The sequence below is a fragment of the Panthera uncia genome (assembly GCF_023721935.1).
Source record: "Panthera uncia isolate 11264 chromosome B3 unlocalized genomic scaffold, Puncia_PCG_1.0 HiC_scaffold_1, whole genome shotgun sequence".
Taxonomy (NCBI): domain Eukaryota; kingdom Metazoa; phylum Chordata; class Mammalia; order Carnivora; family Felidae; genus Panthera; species Panthera uncia.
This window is the reverse complement of record NW_026057582.1, coordinates 123,605,639-123,628,160: the sequence shown is the minus strand read 5'-3', so window position 1 is coordinate 123,628,160 and position 22,522 is coordinate 123,605,639. Positions and strand designations below refer to the sequence as shown.

Below are 22,522 nucleotides of genomic sequence, written 5' to 3'. Positions count from 1 at the left end.
GAAAGTTATTTAAATATCACAGCATGACGTCTCACACAAACTTGGGAGCAGCACAAGTGAAACCAGGAAAGAATTGGTGAACTGAGAGAACAGAAAGTGGAGGAATCATAAAAAAGATGGGCATAGAAAAGTTTCAGTAGATCAAGGAGTGTTCCCCAAAAAGATCTTGCAGATCTCTGATGAGATTGAGGGTGTACCAGAATGAGACAGTCAAGTGCAGTCCAGGGATTAAGAGGCCACCCAATCAGAAGGTAATGCTTATAGATCTTGAACTTGCAGAAAGTAAAGGAAATAAATGGCCAGGGAAAATTGAACCACATAGCAGTCATTGAGGAAAGAAAGCCAGAAGAAGGGATTTATACCAACAATAGAAATTGGAGAGATACAGAAACTGAACAGTTTATATTGGTAAAGTATTAGCTCCAACTTAAGAAGTTGAATGTTAATGTGGAGGAGGTACAGTAAATTTATCCATTAAGAGTTTTAGTAGGATAGTTGTGGGCCTTGATACTGATGGATTCTGAAAATTTCAAGGAGTCAAGTTGGGCTTACAAGTTTGCAATGGTCTTGGTAGCAACTAACGGTGTATTTGATGGTATTAGAGTACAGTGCCCCATCCTTTATCCAAATCACTAACAATTGCTAGTTTCTCTTTAAGCTTGTGATTATTACACCTAAACAATCTTTCTAAATTAAGTAACTAAGGACTTTATTAGGCTCACTATTCCAAATTTGGTTCTTAAACAGATCTGTTTGTCAAGAGAGCAGAAAACATAACCATTATGGAAATGTATTCTCTAGTAATTTCTTACAATTTTTTGTGTATTTTGTCTCTCTGATTCATAATTTATTTGACATACGACCAGAAAAACATAATTTTCCTTTCTCTTAAGAACTAAAAGTGTATGTAGAAATCAATCAGCTTTTTTTGTAATCTTTATTTGTAGACCATTAGGAGGAAGAAGAAAGTTCAGATACCAGTTAGTCGTCCTGATCCTGAACCTGTATCTGAAAAAGAAGATGATAGTTATGATGAGGAGGTCCATGATCCGAGAAGCAGCCGTGGAGGTCTGGTCAGTAGAAGGAGTGAGAAGAGTTGGGCAAGGGATAGAAGTGCAAGCAGAGAGAGGAGTTTGTCCCCACGGTCTGATAGGCGATCTGTGGCCTCCAGTCAGCCTGCCAAACCCACCAAAGTCACATTGGTGAAATCCCGGAAAAATGAAGGTATTCTCTACCAACTTGTTTATCATTTTCACATGAAAATGTTAACACTAATTTTGATGAGTGAAATTGCTGCCCTTTCCTATTCTCGTTTTTGTTGTCTTTTGTTATCTTCATTGTTGTGTCCTGTTGCCATAAGTCCTATCCCATTATAGCAGGCTTCAGGGATCACCTACTTTTCTCTTCATGAATTAATTTGGTGCAGCAGATCATACTTCAAATAAATTGTCCAGTAGTTGGATTTTGAATTTCTTGTTGTGGTTAGAATAGCCAAATACAAATTACGCTAACAAATGTCACACCAGTACCAAGCTGAATTTCAGTGTTTTACTTAGCTGTTAGGATCAGTAGTAGCATAACCATTGGAAGAGATCTTGGGGCTTTTTGGGAAGGGGGGCAGACTTCTTTTTAAATGAAGAGATTAAGGGGAAGGAACCCCTGATAGGGCATTTCTGTATAATGCAGGACTTCTTTAAACTGAAGCTAGCCGCTTCCCCTTACTTAATCAAATTTGATAAAAATGAATGCGATTGTGACCTCGTCCTGTGGACATGTCTCTCAAATGCAGGCAAGCATCTGTGACTGATTTTGGTGAAAAGGTGTTCTACTAAGAATATCATGTAGGCTTGCTTTGATCTGCTACACCAGCACCTGACAGACCTTTTTTCTAGTTCTTGCTCCCCACCCCACTCTATGGTGGACATCTCAAACTGTCTACCCTTGCTGTTTCTACTTCATTTTGCCACTCATTCGTCAACCCTCTCTGACCTGGTATCTGTTACACCTTGCTCCCAAAGCTGTTAAAACTAAATAAATCCAGTAGAAATTTTCAGTCTTTATTTTACTTGCCTTTTCAGTACCATTTTGCATAGTGTTAACCACTTCCTATATTTTGAAATAACGTCTTCTCTTGGCTTCAGTAATACTGTGTTCTTTTGGATCTCTCACCCCCTTACGTATCCTTTGCAGGCTCCTTCTCATCCTACCCTTTAATCTTCCATAGATTTCTATTCTGGAATCTCTTTTTTCCCTCAACGTAACCTCTTTAGGCAATTGCATCTGCTCATTGTCTCAGTTAGCTGCTGCTGATGGCAAAACTTATTTCTCCAGCCCAAGTCTGTGTAGTTGTGCGTGCCAGCTGACTGTTAGGCATATTGACTTCAGTATTTCACGTAGCTCCCTCAGACTTAACACACCTCAAGCAAAACTTCTACCTTCCTCATAAACTTTTTGTGTTTTCTTATGAAGTTGCTCATTAGATATATTCTCATCTACCCAGTTTCTCATGCCAGTTATGGAAAACATTGTACTTATCCTTGACATCTCTTTTTTCCTACTTCCCTGTACCCAGTTAATATATCGTAACTTCTTCAATACCATTCTTAAATAACCTCCCACTTCTGCCTTTCTCCACTATCACCACCACCTCCCTCATCCATGCTACTGTAATCTTTTTTTCTTTCAGCTTTATTGAGGTGTAATTGACATATATAAATATATAAACTTATATATATTTAAGGTATATAACATGATTTGATACATGTATACATTATAAAATGATCACAGTCAAGTTTATGACATCGGGCATTTACGTGCATTGACATGTATTTACTTAGTTACCTCAGTTACTTTTTTTTTTTTTTTTTTTTTTTTGGTGCGGTGAATAACTATCATCTCTTAAGTGGACATGAGTCTCAGAAACTAGTCTCTGGATCCCTTCCAGTCAATTCTGCAGACACCTTCACAGAGTTAAAGGATCTTCTGTGACATTTGTTATTCTTTCGCATCTCTCTTAGTTACTCCTCAGTCGTAGCTATCCTAACAGTTATGACTGTTCCTTCATACCTTTTGGGACATTTGTTTGTAACCATTCTGTCTCTACCACCTCCCACCCCACATACACATTCACAGGTGTACCCTAATCCTTCTGGTTTAGTAGTATTTCTGCTTTAGTATTTCTTCCTCTCTGGCTCTGTACTGGACACTGAATCCTATATTGCCTTTGTATGAACTCTTCCTCACACTTACATTTGCCCCTACTGACTGTTGCCAGAGTGTAGGGCCTCTGTCTCATTCGCTGCTTTTTAGCCATAGTGCCTGGCGTATAGTTAATATTTACCCAAGGAAACACTTGGAGTTGATGAATATGTGAGGATTACTTTGAAGTAATCTCTGTATTGATTATTTATAACTTTTTAATCTTGAATAAGGACATTTTTGTCATTTGTACTATATTCTTCTGTGATACAACAACCATTTCTCAAGCACATATATTTGACTGCCTAGATCCCCTGAAAAGTCATTTTCTCTTTTCACCCTGATTCTTTTCCTGTTTGAGCACTCTGTGTGTATTTGCCTTAAGTTAAGCTGCAACTTAGGGTTTTTTGTTTTTGTCCCCCCCCCCCCCCCCCCACACACACACCTTTTTTTTAATGCAGTAAGATGCAGAGTCCTTTCCTCTCTCCTGACAGAGCCAGGAGTGTTCCTTTTCCTATTGATGTGCTCTTGTCATTGTTCTGGTTTACAAACACACAAAATTCTGCGGTTTTGCAGGTCCCTGGACAGTTTTCTAGACTTTCCTGGTACTTTCCTGTTTTGACCATTTCCTCATCCACAGATAAAATTAATGTTGCCTCACATTTGGATACCTGGTTGGTTGTTAAAAGGAAAGGACTGGCCTTTTTAACTCCTGCCTGCATCTGCACAGCTAGTTGAAGCCTTTGTTCGCACCAACACAGAATGTATATAGTAATGTTCTGCATGTCTCTCTCCATGGTTAGAGGTGTGTAGAATCAGAAGAACTTTTGCTCTGGGAAATTGGGGAAAACAAAACAGTGTATGCTTAGTAATGCAAGTCGTCATTAAAATTGTCAACCTTTCCAGAGTTTTTCCAACCTCAAGCAGTTCACTTTTTAGAAGTGTATTCATTAAACCTTCTGAGAAGCTAGTTTAATACAACATAGGAAGAAATGGTCTTCTCTTCAGGCTTGGGTTTTTTTTTTTTTTTCTTCCTTTCCCCTTTCTGAGTAAAAATTGGAATAAGTATGTCAGTCTTCTGCTTGGATCATAGACTTTCTTTACTTTCACATTGGCAGTGCACACTTTTTGATGATTAGAGGAAATGACATCTTTGCAGGGTGACCAAGAATAATTTCTTGCTGTTGATCGTACTTAAAAACTCAGTGTGGTGATGATTATTATACTTTTAAAGTGTGTGGTTTACGCTAAAGACATTTAAATATGTTATTTCAGAATATGGTCTTCGATTGGCCAGTCATATATTTGTGAAGGAAATTTCACAAGATAGTTTGGCAGCAAGAGATGGCAATATTCAAGAAGGCGATGTTGTATTAAAGGTATAGTCATATTCTTACATTTTAATGAACTGAAGTAGAAAACAAATTCTAGTGTAACCATATAGTTTCTGCTCATGTTTGAAGCAATTTTGCCAAAATTAAAAATCAATGTTTGGGGCACTGGATGGTTTGTCATTTTTAATGGACAAAAATGGTTTGTCTGTTATTACGTGTCAACACTGATATTTTTCTTTAGGCATGGAGTCATTCTGAGCAAATTAATCATTACAAATGAATATCCTTCACTGCTAGGAACTACTTTGTAGGTAGATATGTCTAGTCTTACACAATAAGTGGTTTTGATAACTAAATATTATTAAAATGTTTGTTTTGTTTGTTTGCTTATAAGTAATAGAAAGTGACAGGCTTTTGGGGATTGGCTCAGATATTAATTCGGGTTTTCTGACATAGCAACAGCATAGTAAAGATTTTATTTCAGGAAAGAGGAGTACTTTGATATTATGAAAGGACTAATTTTGGTTCTTACAGCAAGCCAAGGAGTAATTTAAATATTCCTGTTTCATAATATTAAGTTAACATTTGTATTTTTATCATTTACTTTCAACTTAGAGGTTTTTTTTTTCTGTTGCAGATAAATGGTACCGTGACAGAAAATATGTCACTGACAGATGCAAAGACATTGATAGAAAGGTCTAAAGGCAAGTTAAAAATGGTAGTTCAGAGAGATGAACGAGCTACCCTATTGAATGTCCCTGATCTTTCTGACAGTATCCATTCTGCTAATGCCTCTGAGAGAGATGGTGAGTATAGTTCTGTTTGGAGAGTCCCTTTAAGTAACCTGTTAAAGTAGTAGGAAGATTTGATATGTTTGAATGAAATAATTTTCTACAAGCCAGACACCTTCAGAACCTAAGAATTACAAATATATATACTGGGAGTGGAGGGCTTAATTTTAATTACATTTTTCCTAGTTTTATTGAGAAATGTGGAAGTTTAAGGTACACAGCATGATGGTTTGATTTACATCTATTGTGAAATGATCACCACAATATGTTTAGTTAACGTCTTTTATCTTCTGTAGATAAAAGAAAAAAAAAAAGATTTTTCCGTGTGATGAGAACTCTTAGGATCTAGTCTCTTAACTTCATATATCCTATAGCAGTGTTAGCTATTATCATCTATTGTACATTTCTTCCCTGGTGCTCATTTATTTTATAACTGAAAGTCTGGACCTTCCTCCAGTTTCCTTTTGCCCCTCCCCCCACCCTCTCTGGTAACCACAAATCTGATTTCTTTTTCTGTGAGTTTGGTGGTTGTGTGGGTTTGTATTTTTGCTTTTTGTGGGTTGTTTTCTGGTTTTTTTTTTTGTCTTTCTCTGACTTATTTACCATATGCCTTCAAGGTCCACATCCATGTTGTCACTGTCCTTTTTGTTTTGTAGGCAGCTCACCATTATTAATCAGTGGTTGATGAAGTTAATGCTTATAGCAACCATTTTATATGAAATTATATTTAGTAGCTTATATTCATTATCATTGGAGTATCTTACATTTTACATTATTTTACTATGATCATTTCATGGGAAAATAAAAAGCACCCTTTTACTTAACAGACATTTCAGAAATTCAGTCACTGGCATCAGATCATTCTGGTCGATCACATGACAGACCTCCCCGCCACAGCCGGTCACGATCACCTGACCAACGGTCAGAGCCTTCTGATCATTCCAGACACTCTCCACAGCAGCCCAGCAGTGGCAGGTAATCACACTCTGTTGTTAAAATAGTTACGTGTGCTTGATACATGTTTCTGGTATTGCTTACAAATAAAACTAGAAGATAGATTTTCTTTTATTAAGATTAGGTTGGAAGTTTTTTTTTGTTTTTTTTTTTAATTAATTTAGGGATTACCTAGAAAAACATAGGTCAGTTAATCTTCTTAAAGGGTGAAGTGGTAAATATTTTAAGTATGTAAGCCATATAATTTCTTATCACTACTCTGTAGCACAGAAGTGTAACTGTAGATAATATGTAAATGAACAGACAGGGTAGTGTTCCAATAAAACTTTATGAAAAACACTTGGCCATACAGCTGCAGTTTGCTGATCCCCACTGCATAAGAAGATGCTGGCCAGCTAAAAGAATATACTGCTTGGGAAAGTTAAACATATTAGCAGCCCTTTCCTAGACACTTTAACCCGGACTTTGTTTTCCCTCTTAAAAAAACACTGTCTGGTATTTATGCCAAAGAGTCTGGTATGTTAGTAGTATGTGACTTACCTGAATTTATGTGGTCTTTGGGGTTGCATATACAGTTGAGAATCTGAAAATTAGGACCCTTATTTCCAGAATAGTACACATGTACACATAAACATTTGGCATTTTACATAGAATTTGTGGATATTCCCAGGGCTCTGTAGGCCACCAACTGATTTATGGTTCTGTAATAATCCATATGAAGATCTTCTGGAGGCACTTGAAAATTTGAGCTGAACATTTTAGGGTTAGAGATTAATTTGGGACTTAACTTGCATGGAGGTGTTAGCTCAAGCCATAGAAGTCATTAAAGTTACTAAGAAAAACAATGTGGAGGGAAGGCCAAGATAATTAGACTGGAGGCAGTGTATTCTTTGAGAAAGGTGAGGAGGCAAGGAAGTAGTAACCAGAGAAAGGAGGAGTGTGTAGCTAGAAGAAAACTTTTTTGAAGATCATTAAAAACCATAATGATCATTATTTTGCACTGCTGGTTTTAGAGATTTATGAAGCGAATTCTCTTTAAATTTCAAATTTTAGTTTTATAAATTATATTAACTCTGATCTTTATTTTAAGGTTGTAATTATTTATTTATTTACTTACTTATTTTAATGTTTATTTTTGAGAGAGAGAGAGACAGAGCACAAGCATGGGAGAGGCAGAGAGGGAGACACAGAACCTGAAGCAGGCTCCAGGGTCTAAGCTGTCAGCACAGAGCCCGACGCACAGCTCGAACCCACGAACTGTGAGCTCATGACCTGAGTCGAAGTTGGATGCTTAACCAACTGAGCCACCCAGGCGCCCCATAATGATTTTTTTTTAAAATACTATAGTACATCATATGCCATCCTGGCTTATCTTATAACTGATACAACTGATTGTTATTTTTAACTGCTTCAAGTTAATATATTCTAAAACTCTTCTTGACATAGCATAGATGTTACCTGGGAAAGGATTGCTGCAACCACACACACACACACACACACACACACACACACTGTGATATAAATCACACCCTTGGATGATTCATGGGAGTAGCTATAATTTTAACACATTTCTCTCACCTAGAAACCATGCTGGTGTCAAGAAATTTGGACATGATTTTCCTTAAAAAAAAGAATCATCTACATTTTGGCCGTTAGTTTTTATTGTGAGCAAATTCTAAATCTTAAAAAGTTTTTTTGATGCGACTTTTTTTCATTTAGATTTCCTAAACACTTGGCATTCGTAACTTAAAAGTTAAAGAGGTTTGTTCTGTTTTGTTTTTTTAAACATTTTAATATAAAATTACGTTGAGGTGTTTTAATTGGGAACCTCAGGTATCCTTATGGGTCACACGAGTTATATGAGATCTTTTAAAAATACAGAATCCTAGGCTCTGTTCTCAGGTGGAGGTGGAGAATACAGTTTGTTTGTTTGTTTGTTTTTAGGTTTCTGATATCATCCTCTACTGTGCAGTACCAAATTTGGGAACTTCTGGTTAGGACATGTGGTACATACTAAAGAAAAGATGGTACTTCACATACAGAAGGCCAGAAGTCTTCAGATTATTTCCAAATTCTTGTGCTAAGAATTTAATTTCTGAAAATTCAGTGACCTTCACACATTCAAGATGTACAATAGTACCAGTTGCTTAAAGATTTCATTTTTTCTCCTAAAGTTCATGTTAAAATACAAATAACTGTGGAGTTGTGGAGGATTATCCTGTGTTTTGAGAAACAGTTTAGATGTTCTTTAAAAGTAAAATTCTAGTAAAAACACCATGGGTTCTGTATTCCATTATTCTCATGACCTACTTGAGTTCTGTGTGATGATCTTTTCTGAGAGAGCAAACGTTGTGGACAGAGCTCTTGAGAAAAGCCCATTAGCTTGTTTCTTCATAAGTAGATGAGCAATGCACCCTTACTGTTATCCAGAACAGGGGTTGGCACACTACAACTTGCAGGCCAAATACAACCTGCTGCTTGATTTTGCAAATAAAGTTTTATTGGAACCAATCCTATAATGGCATAATTGAGAAGTTGCAAGAGAGACTGTATGGCTCACAGAGTCATAAAAGGAAAACGTTTGCCAATCCCTGGTCTAGAATGTTAAAATAGGCGTTATTGAACTAAAAAATTATATATAGAGAGAATTACTACAGTGATTTTCTTACATCTTGATGCGTGTTGCCAGGTTTGTTTTATATTTTATTCAGTGATGTTTCAGAGCCCCTTCTGGGCCAAGACTTGTTCTAGGAACTCGGGATACTGAGAGCCCAAAACTTGTGCCACTGTTTCATGCTCACAAGGTAGCTCTCACAGAGAAGATTCTTTTCACTGATCTCACTGTGGTCCCTACATAACTGAGTGTTTGATTTGCAGGGTATGTTCTAAGCCTCTCTTTGGTCATATAGTTTACTGTCCCTACTACTTACATTTAATTACACCAATCCATTTTATGACTTTTCTCCCTAGAGTGACAACATATGTTTACCTTTTTTGTTCTGTTCTATCAGCTTTATAATAAAGGTGACTGGGGGCGCCTGGGTGGCGCAGTCGGTTAAGCGTCCGACTTCAGCCAGGTCACGATTTCACGGTCCGTGAGTTCGAGCCCCGCGTCAGGCTCTGGGCTGATGGCTCGGAGCCTGGAGCCTGTTTCCGATTCTGTGTCTCCCTCTCTCTCTGCCCCTCCCCCGTTCATGCTATGTCTCTCTCTGTCCCAAAAATAAATTAAAAAAAAAAATAAAAAAATAAAAAAATAAAAATAAAGGTGACTGTGGTGCTACTGATTATCATAGCAGGTTCAGTATTGAAAAAATTCTACTGTAGTAAAAGCTGAGACTAATTAAAATAATGTTGAATTGTGGAACATTTGGATTATAAAGATTATGTTTTATATTAGACTCAGTCATTCCATAAACTAAGTTTATTTAAGGCCTAAGTTGTCTAAAGTTTTTAGGGAGTGTATTATAACAAATAGAAAAGGTTTAATTTATATTTAGCATATCCATTTTATAAAAATGGTTGCTTTTGAGGTACTTGCAAGCAGTGTCTTAAAAAGATTGAAACTTTGTAAAATTATCAAATATTCTCATTATTCATTATTTCTCCTGAGAGAAAATGCTCCCCCTAAATTCTGAAAGTTAGTGGTATCAGTATTGATCATGGGTTATGATATAGTAAATATGTGATAGTAAAATTGAATTTTACAAATGAGAAATTTCTAGACAAATCCAAGTGTTGAGCCCCATTAAGGTGATATATTTGGGATAAAAACCTTTACCTATACAGTCCACCTTTTCTGTCAGCCTTTGACTATACAGGGTTGAATTGAGCTCATGATCGGTTTCTCCAAGAGTGCCAATAAATCCTAATACTTATGCAAATAGGGCATATAATGTATCCGCTTAAATACCTTAGAGAAGTCTTGACTTTTAAAGATCTTTTTTTTCTTTACATATTTTACATTTTCCATTATCTTCCATAATTATTTTATTTGATTCTAGAGGACTGTAAATATTCTTTAATTCTAGAATATATAGTCTCTTTCAGATACTGCTTGGTTCTCTGGAACTTTGCCAGTTGGCTAAAAATTATTGAGACATTTACATGTATCAGTTGTACATTTTTTTTTACTACTGTAAAATGTGGAGAAGTGCCATTTTCTGATTAGCGAATTTCAGGTTTTGTTTTCTGATCTTTGGTTTTAGTTCTTTAAAAAGGTTTTATTATCTCCAATTTAATAGATGCTTTATTCAGAACAAGATTTACATGTGATAATATTGACAATTAATTTGGTATAAGTACTGCTTTATTTTTCATTTGAAGTCCTTCATGTTTGTTTGTTTTTGGTTTCTCCTCTGTGAAAGATAGAAAGGGCCAGGTAGAAAGATAATTCTTGAAGTATCTCAATGAAATTAATTGATCACTTCTTTCCCGTGGATTCTATGCCTTCCAGCTGGACTAAGGGAGTTGGTTGTGAGTTGATGCAGCACAGTGAACTTTCTACAGTAGAGTGAATGTTGAAAGATCTTTTTTTTGCCAGTAATTTTGACATTATCCTGCTGATTCTTACCATATTATATATTTATTGATACCATGTATATGTTCTCAGTATATGGTTATAAATTTTCCCTCAACAAACTAGGCAAGATCCCTGCTGTCCTAGAGCTTTAGGCTTATATCAAAGTGAAACAAGCAGATAAGTAAGTTTGAAAAATATATTTCACTTTCCATCAGACTAGTGGAAATTATTCCATTAGTGGTAAGTACTATAAAGAAAATGAGGGTAGTACGATAGTGAAGGCGGAGGGGGCGATATTAGATAACATGATCAGAGAAGAAGGCTTGTCTAAAGTGACCTCATCTTGAAATGAGTAAGAAAGAGCCCTCCAGATGAAGATTATTGTAGAATAAGAAATAACATGCCGTTTCTCAACTTGTTGGAATAACAGCTGGATGCTGGATCACAAGAGTAAAGGAGACAGTGATTGGAGTTCTATGAAGTATTTTCTTCTGTTTTGGAAAAAATTGTTTCATGAGAGAAAATATGAAAGTTTTTTAAGAAGTTGTTTATTACTTGAATTGGTTTTGGGGTTTTTGGGGTTTGTTTTGTTTTGTTTTGTTTTGTTGTTTTTTTGCTGAGATTCTTTGTCTAATGTTTCGAAATGAGTGGAATATTGATGACCCATCCTGAACTTCTGTTACTTAAATAAGAACCAACTTGTTTTCAGTCCTTGGGAATTTTAGGTTACCACGTTAAAATTCCAATCTGAGATTTTGTTTTTGATATGCTTTCTAAGGAGGCCAGGCCAAGGGAAGACCATAGTTGATGCACTTCTCTAGTAATTAACTAGCAACCCAAGTGTAATAATATGTGTGCTTAATGATTGCTGAATAATTTTAACTCCTAACAGAATATGAATCTAATGGCATAAAAGCAAGCTTAAATATTATACTTTATCCCACAATTTAAAAAGTAAAAGTATGAATTTTGTTCATCAGCTCTTACACAAGTACAATATAAAACATAAAATATGATTTTTATAAAAATAGACTCTCCACTTGGTAACGTATTAAAAATAGTAAATGAATGAAAAATCTTACTTCCAGATAACGATCTTCTCTTGTCCTTGGGAGAGAACCTTAGTAAAAAATGAAGAGAGTGTCACAACATTGATCCCTTGTTATAAATCAACCAGACATTCCACTCAGTCAGAAGATTGTTTGACTCTAAATATTAATCTAACTACCTGATAATCATTATACCACCAGTGATGGCCTAACAAAGCTATCCTTAAATTTTAAAAAGGTCTCTTAGTCTTTCTCATTATTAAAAATTACACATTTCTGCAAAAATCATACTGTCTGAAATCAGATGCACTAGGTTAGTCATCATCATAATAAATGAACATGTAAGATGGGAGAGAAACTCTGTACAAAATGATAAACTTTATAAAAATAAGTATCTGGATTATTACCTAAAAGCCATTTGCCAAAATGAGCAATATAGATACTCAGATTTTCTTCAAAAGCATATACACACACACATGTATTTCTAGAAAATAGATTATAGTGTGTAAAGAATAAACTTAAGTTGTGGGAAATTAGCTTATAAATATGGCAAAATTGGTATAAAGTAACTATTTCTCGGCATACTACCCTTAATTTCTGTATTCCTGGACCAGCTTAGAGTCTCTTCTCTGCGTCTCTCTGCCTTTGTCATCCCTAGAATTCTGTATGTGCCATGCAGAGAGAGATCATTAATTTTTTTTTATTGCTATGAAGGAGGAACTGCAATGTATAAATACCTATTTGTTTCCATATAAAATTTAGAAAATTAACAGTGGTTGCAGCATTCTAAATAGTCAGAATGATTTGAGTGTGCCTTTAGTTTTTCTTTCTCAGGTGTCTTCCAACCCTCCATGCTGACCTATTCTGTCAATGGAGAAAAACTGTGGGGTATGGTTAGGTTAGTTTCTTAACATGTCTTTATTGTTAATTATGGCTGAGATAGTCCAGTAGCCTCTAAAGGAATTAGTACCTAGTTTTTGTTTTCATCCTAAGTTCTGAAGGTCTTGCCTCCCTTTATGCAATAAATGAGTTTCTGAAAAGAAAGTATAACTTTATTTTTTAGGATGAGTCCTTTAGTATGTAATGGGAATTTGGAATTGGTGTGATAAAAGGATGTTTTACTGGAGTGACTATTCACCCTCAAGTTTATTTCCTATATTAAGGTCATTTTTAAAATAAGGCATTACTGAACAGTCATTTGGGAAGGTGTTTGGGAGCCAGAAGTATGAAAGAAAGCTTCATGAAGAATGGGCCATCTGGCATGTTTTGTCAGACAGGGTCCAATCAAGACAGCAAGTCAAGCTTGGAGTGAACCTAGCAAGTTTAATGTAAATAGATTAAATAGAAAAGGATTAGAGTAACAAAGGATTAGCTAGTAAGAAGCTGAGAGAACTCTAAATATCAGAATCGGGTATGAGGAGCAGCCACTACCCCTGGTGCTGATATGGAGTGCCCAAGGAAGAGGCTCCCCCACCCATCCCTAGGGTGAGAGCCAGCCTGCTTGGAGAGGGCACGCCCGTGGCTTACTGAATGGCAGAGAATTTGGCTGTGGTGTGTTCTCAGAAGAACTTGGCAGGAAGTTTTCCCTCTAAAATGTTTGAAAAAGGAGTTCATGGGCAAGTGTCTTATTAGATAGAGACCTTGCACACAACTATCCTAGGGAGTCACTGGGGGAAACTGCTGACTGCTATGTGCTGGAGGGGCCTGCTGAGGAGACACACCCCAGAACCCACAGGGGGAGCCCCTGACCAAGCTGCCTGTCCTCTGCCTTCTGCCCATAGGCCTTAACAGTTGTGATTTTACACCTGAAGTTTTTCACTTAAAACAAGTTGTTGCTCCTTGCTGATCTGACAGTGTGTATGTTAGTCTGCCACCCTATTTACACAGTTAACTGGGTAAGACTTAAAGAAGTCTCTGTTTACAATGAGTTCATTTACATGAACTGTAAAAGCTCTTCAGAGACTGTTTCACTTTGTCTAACAGCTGTCTTCCATAGGGTTTTTAATCAACCCAAAATTTCTAGACCAGTGGATCACTACCATTAGATTGATGTACAAATGAAAAATCCAGAAAATAAACCCCATATCCTACCCTCCAGGAGAAAACAAAAATGCTCTTAAGAGGATCTTGAGGTCCAGGGGCGCCTGGGTGGCTCAGTCGGTTAAGCATCTGACTTCGGCTCAGGTCATGATCTCACGATTGGTGGGTTTGTGAGTTCAAGCCCCGCGTCGGACTCTGTGCTGACTGCTTGGAGCCTGGAGCCTGCTTCAAATTCTGTATCTCCCTCTGTCTCTGCCCCTTCCCTGCTCATGCTCGGTCTCTCTCTTTCTCTCAAAAATAAATAAACATTAAAAAAAAAATTTAAAAAAAGGGTCTTAAGGTAGAATGTTGAAATGTCTGTCTAGGCTACTTGGAGCCAGAGTGTGTAGATAAACATGAGTCTGACTCAGGACAAAAATGTTTTCTGTATAAAGATAGCCTTCCTCATAATAGCAAAAAAAAAATGTTTTATAAAGCTTAGATACCATTTCAGAGCCATGGTAGTATCCTGTATGGAAGATTTGAGGAAAGTATATTTTCTTTTAATTGTCACAGCTTTACCAGTTTCTTTCAATAACTGCCACTGATTGTAAACTAATCTGAGGTGTCTAAATTTGGTTTTTGTCTTGCAATAGACTTAGTGGTCACATCTCATAATAGAACTTTTCAAATGATTGGAAAATTTGATGATTCTGTACCTTAACCATGTGTCTGCATTGCCCAGTGTCGTTGCTGCTAGCCACATGTGGCTACTGAGCATTTGAAACGTGGCCAGTCCAAATTGAGATGTATTGTTAAGTTTGAAATAACACATTGGTTTTTAATGACAAAAAAAAAGATGTAAATTACCTCTAATAATTTATGTTGATTACATAATGAAATAATATTTGGATGTAATGGGTTAATAAGTAAAATGTGTTAATTGATTTTATCTCACTTTATTTAATACAGATTCTAGAAAATTTACAGTTAACATAGATGATTTGCTTTATAATCCTGCTAACAACGCTGCTCCTACTCTGCATGTATTATTGAATAATGCCTCCATCTTTTGGTAGATAACAGAAATGCACTAAAAAGAACAGTGATTCTCCAAGTATTAGTTGTTATGAAAAATTTAATAGAATATGAATTCTATCTATCTGAAATGTTAATTCATAACAGTTGTGTTAGAGGAAAAATAAAGGTGGTGGTCAATACAGTATGGAAATTAGGCAAGATGAAAATGCTAGCAGTTTTATGTGATGGGGCAAGAGCACAACAAATGACACCCTTCTAGTTATCATCATGGAGGAGGTTTCCATCAGAAGGTTATAACTCAGTCAGGATGGGAGTTATCATTAGTATCAGTCTTTTTAAATTGAGAAAGTTTAAGTTCGAAGAAATAAAATCAATTGTAAACGTTTTTAGATCTTTTTAAAGCAATTTAAAGTTTGCTTGTTACAGAGCAATAAGTCTATAGAACTATTAAAATTATGCATTCTTTAATCTCATTCTTTTTCTTTAAAATGTATATATTTATAACATCATTTGCATATTTTATGCAAAGAATGTAAGGGGAATCTTCTGTTTTGTACGGCCCTTTAAATTCTGAGGTACCTAGAGCACTTTGGGGATAAAGCTTAATTGTGCTTATTTATTCTTGGATTAATTGTGAGATTTTATTACCTAAGCTGTGGCTAAAAATTTTGACCTTTTATGATTTAAAAATACCTTGACTTTTATAGTTTTGCCTAAAAGACTGTTTACCTCCATGCAGCTCATAGTAATTTAAAACTAAAAGTACACCCCCACAGAATAATTGACTATGAAAATAGAAACTGTGGAAAGTGCTTATGTTTTATCCTTTCAGAAGGGTAACAGGTAAGAAACATTTTCTTCATAAGAGACTGCTAATAGTATGCATTAATAGAACCAAATTCTTTGTTTAAAGTTAGACTTAATTGCATTTAAAAATTGGGGTATCTGGGTTGCTTAGTTGGTTAGGCGTCCAACTTCGGCTCAGCTCATGATCTCCTGGTCCTTGGGTTCGAGCCCCACGCCTGACTCTGTGCAATGTATGCTTAATTAGAACAAGTAAAATAGGTCTATTCTACCTCACCTACTTCCCACTCCTCTTGAATTAAGCCTTTCTCCATATTTCTGCATAATTTATTTAGCATCATATATAGAGTTTGTGTTTTTAATAATTAAAAAAGGTCACACTGCACATTATTTTCTAGCTAGCTAATTTTACTTAACAATACAATGTGACCATCCTTCCAGCTTATTCTTTTGATGAGAAATTTTACATATTATGGAAATTATGTTTCTAGGTCTTTGCCTGTGCAATCAATGTTGCATAAGCATCTTTGTCCATGATTTCATATACTAGCTTTTTATTTCTGAAGTCATTAAAGAGTGTGTTGGTATTACTTTTAAATTTTCACGGATGATGCCAGATGACTTTCCAAGAGTAATATTTGAGACTACACTTGTTTATTTCTCAGAATTCCATGTTTACCTCTCTGATCGTTGTAAATTGGCAACTCCGTATTTTATTTTTAAAAAAAAATGTTTAATGTTTATTTTTGAGACAGAGACAGAGTGAAAATGAGGGAGAGGCAGAGAGAGAGGGAGACACAGAATCTGAAGCAGGCTCAGGCTCAGAGCTGTCAGCACAGAGCCCAGTGTGGAGCTCGAACTTAGGAACCCTGAGATCATGACCTGAGCCGAAGTTGGACACTTAACCAACTGAGCCAACCAGGCGCCTTGGCAACTCCTTATTTTAAATTGATGGTTTCCAGATTAGTAGCAGAGCTGAGCATCTTTTTATGAGATTATTGACCATAAATAGTATTGCATCCTTGTAAATTGCCAGGTTAATTTCTGTTGCTCATTTTCTTTTATATTGTTCTTTTTCATTTTCCATCAGCTAGTAGTAGCTCTTTTGGTGAGTGTGTTGCAAATATAAATCTTTATATCTTTTCCTGTGCAATTAAACATTTTTAATTGGGGCACCTGGTCAGTTTTTAATTTTAATATTTTTAATTGGAGCACCTCAGCCAGTTGAGTGACCGACTTTGGCTCAGATCATGATCTCATGGTTTGTGAGTTTGAGCCCTGCATTGGGCTCTGTGCTGACAGCTCAGAGCCTGGAGCCTGCTTCAGATTCTGTGTCTCCTTCTCTCTCTGCCCCTACCCCACTCATGCTCTGTCTCTGTCTCAGAAATAAACATTAAAAAAAATTTTTTTTAATAATAAAAAAATAAAAATAAAACCATTTTTAATAGTGAAATATTTTCATCTTTATGGTTTTTTAATGCTTATCACATTTAGGGAGATCTCCCCCAATCTAAGATTGCACAGGTTTTATCTAGGAGTTTTACAGTTTTTAATGCTATTAGTGCTGGCATATTTTTTCCTTTTCATTTTCCTCTTTCTTTTTTTTTTTTTTTAATTTTTTACATTTATTTTTGAGAGACAGGGCAAGACCTAGCATGAGTGGGGGAGGGGCAGAGAGAGAGGAGGGACAAAAAATCCCAAGCAGGCTCCAGGCTCTGAGCTGTCAGCACAGAGCCCAACGCGGGGCTCGAACTCACGAACCGTGAGATCATGACCTGAGCCAAAGTCAGCCGCCCAACTGACTGAGCCACCCTGGCGCCCCTCATTTTCTTCTGATTGTAGAGGACATTGAGGAAAATAGTTGATTTTTTAAAATTAAAATGTAATTATAATTCTCTTTATATAATTTTTATAGTATTCTTTTATACTCACTAAAATTCTCCCCAATATTTCAAGCCCATCTATCATCTATCTCATGATTATATCATCTGAGTCTTCAAAATAGTGGTAAATAACGATAGTATTGGCAGGTATCACTGTGTTGTTACTGATTTTGGTGTAAATACATTCAGCATTTCCCTATCTAATATGGTATTAGTTCTTGATTTTGGGAACTAGTCTCATAATTAATTGTATTTCCAGTATCTTTGCTTTATTTGTGGTTTTTATTAGGAATGGCTGTTGCATGTTTTCACATGCCTGTTTGATAGTTTTTTCTTGTAATATTTAGATGTCATAATGAATTCTGTGATAAATTCCTAATGTTAAACTAGCCATATACTTGTGAAATAACCCTGCTGTGGTCATTGTAGAATAATCTTTTACTACGTAGTACATCCCCTTAGCTAGTATTTTATTTAGAATTTTTTCCTCCACTCATAATTGAAAATATTTATTGTTTTCTCTGTCCCATCATTGTCATGGTTTGGGTGTTAAGGTACTGTTAGCTTCAGATTGAATTTCTGATAGAATGTTGAAAATTTTTGAAATACATGGTATTTTTATGATACTGTTTTCTGTGTTATTAGATATGTTTGGAATTTTCCATAAAAAGTTTGAAGAAAATTAAGTTAGAGACTGTTCTATTTCAGTGTGTGGTATAGAGTAGTTAAAGACACAAATTATTTGTTGCTATTACAACTGATAACATAATAGATATTCTTAAAATGTGTTCTTGGACAAAAAAACAAAAACAAAATGTGTTCTTGGACATGTATGTATTTCTCTAGGATAAACCTAGAAGTCAAATTGCAGGTTATTGCATGTTTGCATTTTCTGTTTTGATAAATGACTTCCATTTTGCCCTCAAGTAGTTATACTTATTTACACTTACTTTACCATCCTTGTATGAGTGTCTGTATCTCCATGTCCCTCCCTACAGTTGATGTTATTGTGAAAACTCTCAGGAGAAGATGATTTCAAGTTACTTTAATGTGCGTTCTCCTAGTTACTTGTGAAGGTGAACGTATTTTCATGTTTATTGTTATTTGTATATTTCTTCTGAATTGTCCCTTCCTGCTACTCATTTTTTCCTCAGTTGTCTCTTTTAAACTGATTCATAGTTCCTTATATGTTCTAAATATCAAATTCTTGTATGTGTTGTTAGGTCAGTATATAAATCTTAATATTGAACTCATTACACATGTTCTTTCAAACTATGAAATTTATTCAGTTTGAACTTTTTAGTTATTTTAAACCCCATTTCATTTGGTTCAACCAAAAAAATATATACTATATTTTAATTATTTGCATCCTTTTTAACTTCTTATGTAATCACTGCTGTTGATGTATGAGGGATTTTGTGCCTTGAACTTTAACAGTCCTCTATTTTTGATGATACAGATTTTTAAGAAATATATTATGGTTTGGAGTTTGTTCCATCTGAAATTGTATTTTTGTCATTGATATGCATAGAGATCTAATATTTCTAAATCTGTAGACATTTGTCCTAACATCATTCATTAAATAGCATGCTTTTTTCTGACAGCTTGGGGCTGCCACTTCATTAATAAATTTTACTACTGTGGATAGATTCCTCCATTTTCTATTTTGTTACTTTGATCTGTACTACTCTAGTTTTCATTATTAGGTTTTTATAGTATTTTGATAACTGTTAGAGTGTCATTGTTTTTCAAAGTTTGCTTGGCTGTTCTTACACTGTACTCCTACAAATGATTTCACAATCATCTTTATGCTTATAATTTTTTTCTTTTTTTTTAATTTTACCAATGTGTAGTCTCCGGAGCAGAGAGGAAGAGAGAATTTCTAAACCTGGGGCTGTCTCAACTCCTGTAAAGCATGCGGATGATCATACACCTAAAACAGAAGAAGTTGTAGTTGAAAGAAATGAGAAACAAGCACCCACTCTTCCAGGTAAGCCTAGCAAAATACTACATTCGGAAAACATTTGCAGTCAGACTAAATAAAAAATTATCAGAATTTACAGAAGACTTGAAGATGCTTTCTTGATTATGATGATTGTTATTTCTATTACTACTATTACTCCTACTTCTGCTACTACCTATGTTTGAATTTTTCTGTATTTGACTTCCAGAATATTCCTTACAGGTATAAGGTTGGCATGAATCAGTAGGCTTTCATGAATTTTTAAAAAAAATTTCTGGATAGAAATTATTCATAGTTGGGGTGCCTGAATGGCTCAGTCAGTTGAGTGTCCAACTCTTGATTTCAGCTCAGGTCATGATCCCAGGGTTGTGGGATGATCGAGTTCCGTATCGGGCTCCACGCTGAGCATGGAGCCTGCTTAGGATTCATTCTCTCTCTCTGCCCACCTCCCACATGCTTACTCTCTCTAAAATTTAAAAGAAAAAAATAAATAATTCATAGTTAGCAACTATTCACAATTGAGTAAAGTTGTTCTCCAACACTTCTCATTTAGGAAAATTGGCATAAGTTTTTTTAAGTTATTTTGCCAATTGAAAATGTTTTCATAAGCACTGTAAGTTATACCCTGTGAAAACGTATGAGATCAGATATAAGAATCTGCAAGCCTCCTAGATCCATTTTCTTGAAAGGCTGGGAGATTTTGCTTCTCATGTCTCATCTCAGTTCCTTTGCTCAAATCTTTTTGCTCTGCTTGTTTAATGGCAAAGAATGTGGTTATTTAAAAACAAATTTTACCACAGTGAAGAAAGATGGCTGCTTTGACAGTCTGAGAGAAATGTAGTGATTCTGTCTTGTTCTCCTTTTCCTCATCTACCTCTCCCCTCCTCCCCCAGAGGATTTTTCAGAACCTAACAGCATACTTGGTGTAAAGACATCAGAATTTGTAACTGTACTCTGTGCTTTAACATACATATAGTATATATGTTCCTTACCAATTTCTCTGAGCTTATATTTTGCTGATGAATTTTTACATGTATTTCGTGGACTCTTTATTATTTGAATATTTTCCTGACTGCTTACATTATTCTAGTTTTTAATAAAGTGATTCTTGCACGATTTTTAAATTTTCTTTCTTTTAGAACCAAAGCCTGTGTATGCTCAAGTTGGACAGCCAGACGTGGATTTACCTGTCAGTCCGTCTGATGGCGTCCTGCCTAATTCAACTCATGAAGATGGGATTCTGCGGTAATGTGATTTTAAACTTGTATTGTCTTCTCTGTCCATTATTCAGCATGATTTAAAGTGAAAATGCAGTCGCAGACCATATTTCATATCCTTTTTAAAATAGTGTGTACCACTTAATGCTATGGTTTTTTATTTTAAATTATTTATATGACAGAGATTAGAGAATAAAAAAGAAACTTTTTGGATGTTGACTTTCTCACCACTGTCCCTGCCTAGTTTTCAGGTCGGGAATTACAAAAGTTAAAAATTGTTTTCTACTTAAACATCAAAAGTTTTCACAAGCTTTCTAATGCCCTAGCATTTAAAAAAAAACAAAAAAACAAAGAAACAACAACAACAAAACAGTGTTTCTCCATTTTAACACTATTGACATTTTGGGTTGGGTACTTGTTTATTGTGGTAGACTGTCCTTCTCATTGTGGAATATTTAGCATCATCCCTGACCACTAGCTGCCAGTGGCACCTTCCAGTTGTGACAACCAAAAATATCTGCAGACATTGCCACATGGTTTCTGGGGGCAAAATCACCCTTGGTTGAGAACCTGTTCTCAACCTGTTAGCAACTCAAAAGTAAGTTTTTTATATTCCACACCTTTTATTGCTATATGTTTTATACTTTATGGGATTGAGATATAAATTTTATAACCAGATTGCAAACCATCATGATCACCAAATTAGTCTTTGTTGCCTCTGTGGTAAAGGGGCATAATGTTAATAACTGAAAATAACCAAACTTTTTAAAGTAGGTTAGATCTAGACCCCTGCTCTCATCTGTTTTCTTTGCTAAAGGGAATTGGGTTGTCACTACAATACCTAGCTAGCTAGAGAGAAAACTCCTGAAAATAGATGGGTATGACACAGATTAAAATTGTATATTGCTAATATCAGATAACTGATAATTCAAAATACAGATCGTGAAGGAACAGTTTCCTTCTTTTTTCCTTTCTTAAAAATTGCTTGGAAGCTTTTATAACTCTAAAGTTTAAGAAAAAGTAACGATGTGATTCCAGAGACCTATTTCCCAGGAGAGCCCTCAAGAACAGATACCAAAGAAGATTGAGGATGCGGGCAGGATTTGTAGTTGAGCCAGAAAACAGTTCATTCACATCCAGTGACTGGATTTGGGGCAGAAGTAGTTAATGGGTTTACCTTTTGTTATTGTTGCAAGAAGATGATATAATGCAGATAAAGCAGAGTATAAAATGTCAGTCCTATAGGCCACATGACAATGAGACTGGGCCTAAAGCTGTCCTCAAAAAAAAAAAAAAAAAAAAGCTGTTCTTTAAAAAAGGCCTATTTTGCTAAGGGATGCAGACTAAAAAAATCAATGATTTTTAGTTTTTGAGGCCCGTAGGTCAGTCTGTGTGATAAAAGAACTACCGGGGACCTGGAGTCTCAAGGACTTTGAGGAAGGGTTTCCAAAACCTCTCCTTACAATTGGTTTGGGAGAGGAGTCTGTAAGCAGGCTCTGGACTCAACCTGGCAAAGTAGGATACCACCATGCCAGGTGATTGACATGGTCCACGATAATACTGGCTACTAGTTTCATGGAGGGACCAAGGGTGCCACCAGCCCTGGGAGTAAGTGACCTTATCTAACCTACAGGCTCTGATGTTTACATCTTAGTAAATGTTAGCTCCAGGTGAAGAAGTGGGATCAAGTGTGAATACCTTATAACATCTAAAACTTAAGGTGGTCTTTAGTTGGATTAAAAAAACTAGA

At 35.7% G+C, this 22,522-nt stretch overlaps 1 protein-coding gene across 12 annotated transcripts in view; it reads left to right on the top strand.

The window, feature by feature from the left end:
- TJP1 (tight junction protein 1) overlaps positions 1-22,522 on the top strand; it is a 225,620-nt gene that overhangs the window by 168,085 nt on the left and 35,013 nt on the right. For all 12 annotated transcript variants that reach the window (XM_049613994.1, XM_049613993.1, XM_049613990.1 and 9 more), the window contains 6 exons: positions 948-1,224; positions 4,474-4,577; positions 5,170-5,338; positions 6,151-6,298; positions 19,446-19,582; positions 20,695-20,800. In XM_049613994.1, coding sequence (XP_049469951.1) covers positions 948-1,224; positions 4,474-4,577; positions 5,170-5,338; positions 6,151-6,298; positions 19,446-19,582; positions 20,695-20,800 — 941 coding nt within the window. The remainder of the gene's footprint in view (positions 1-947; positions 1,225-4,473; positions 4,578-5,169; positions 5,339-6,150; positions 6,299-19,445; positions 19,583-20,694; positions 20,801-22,522) is intronic.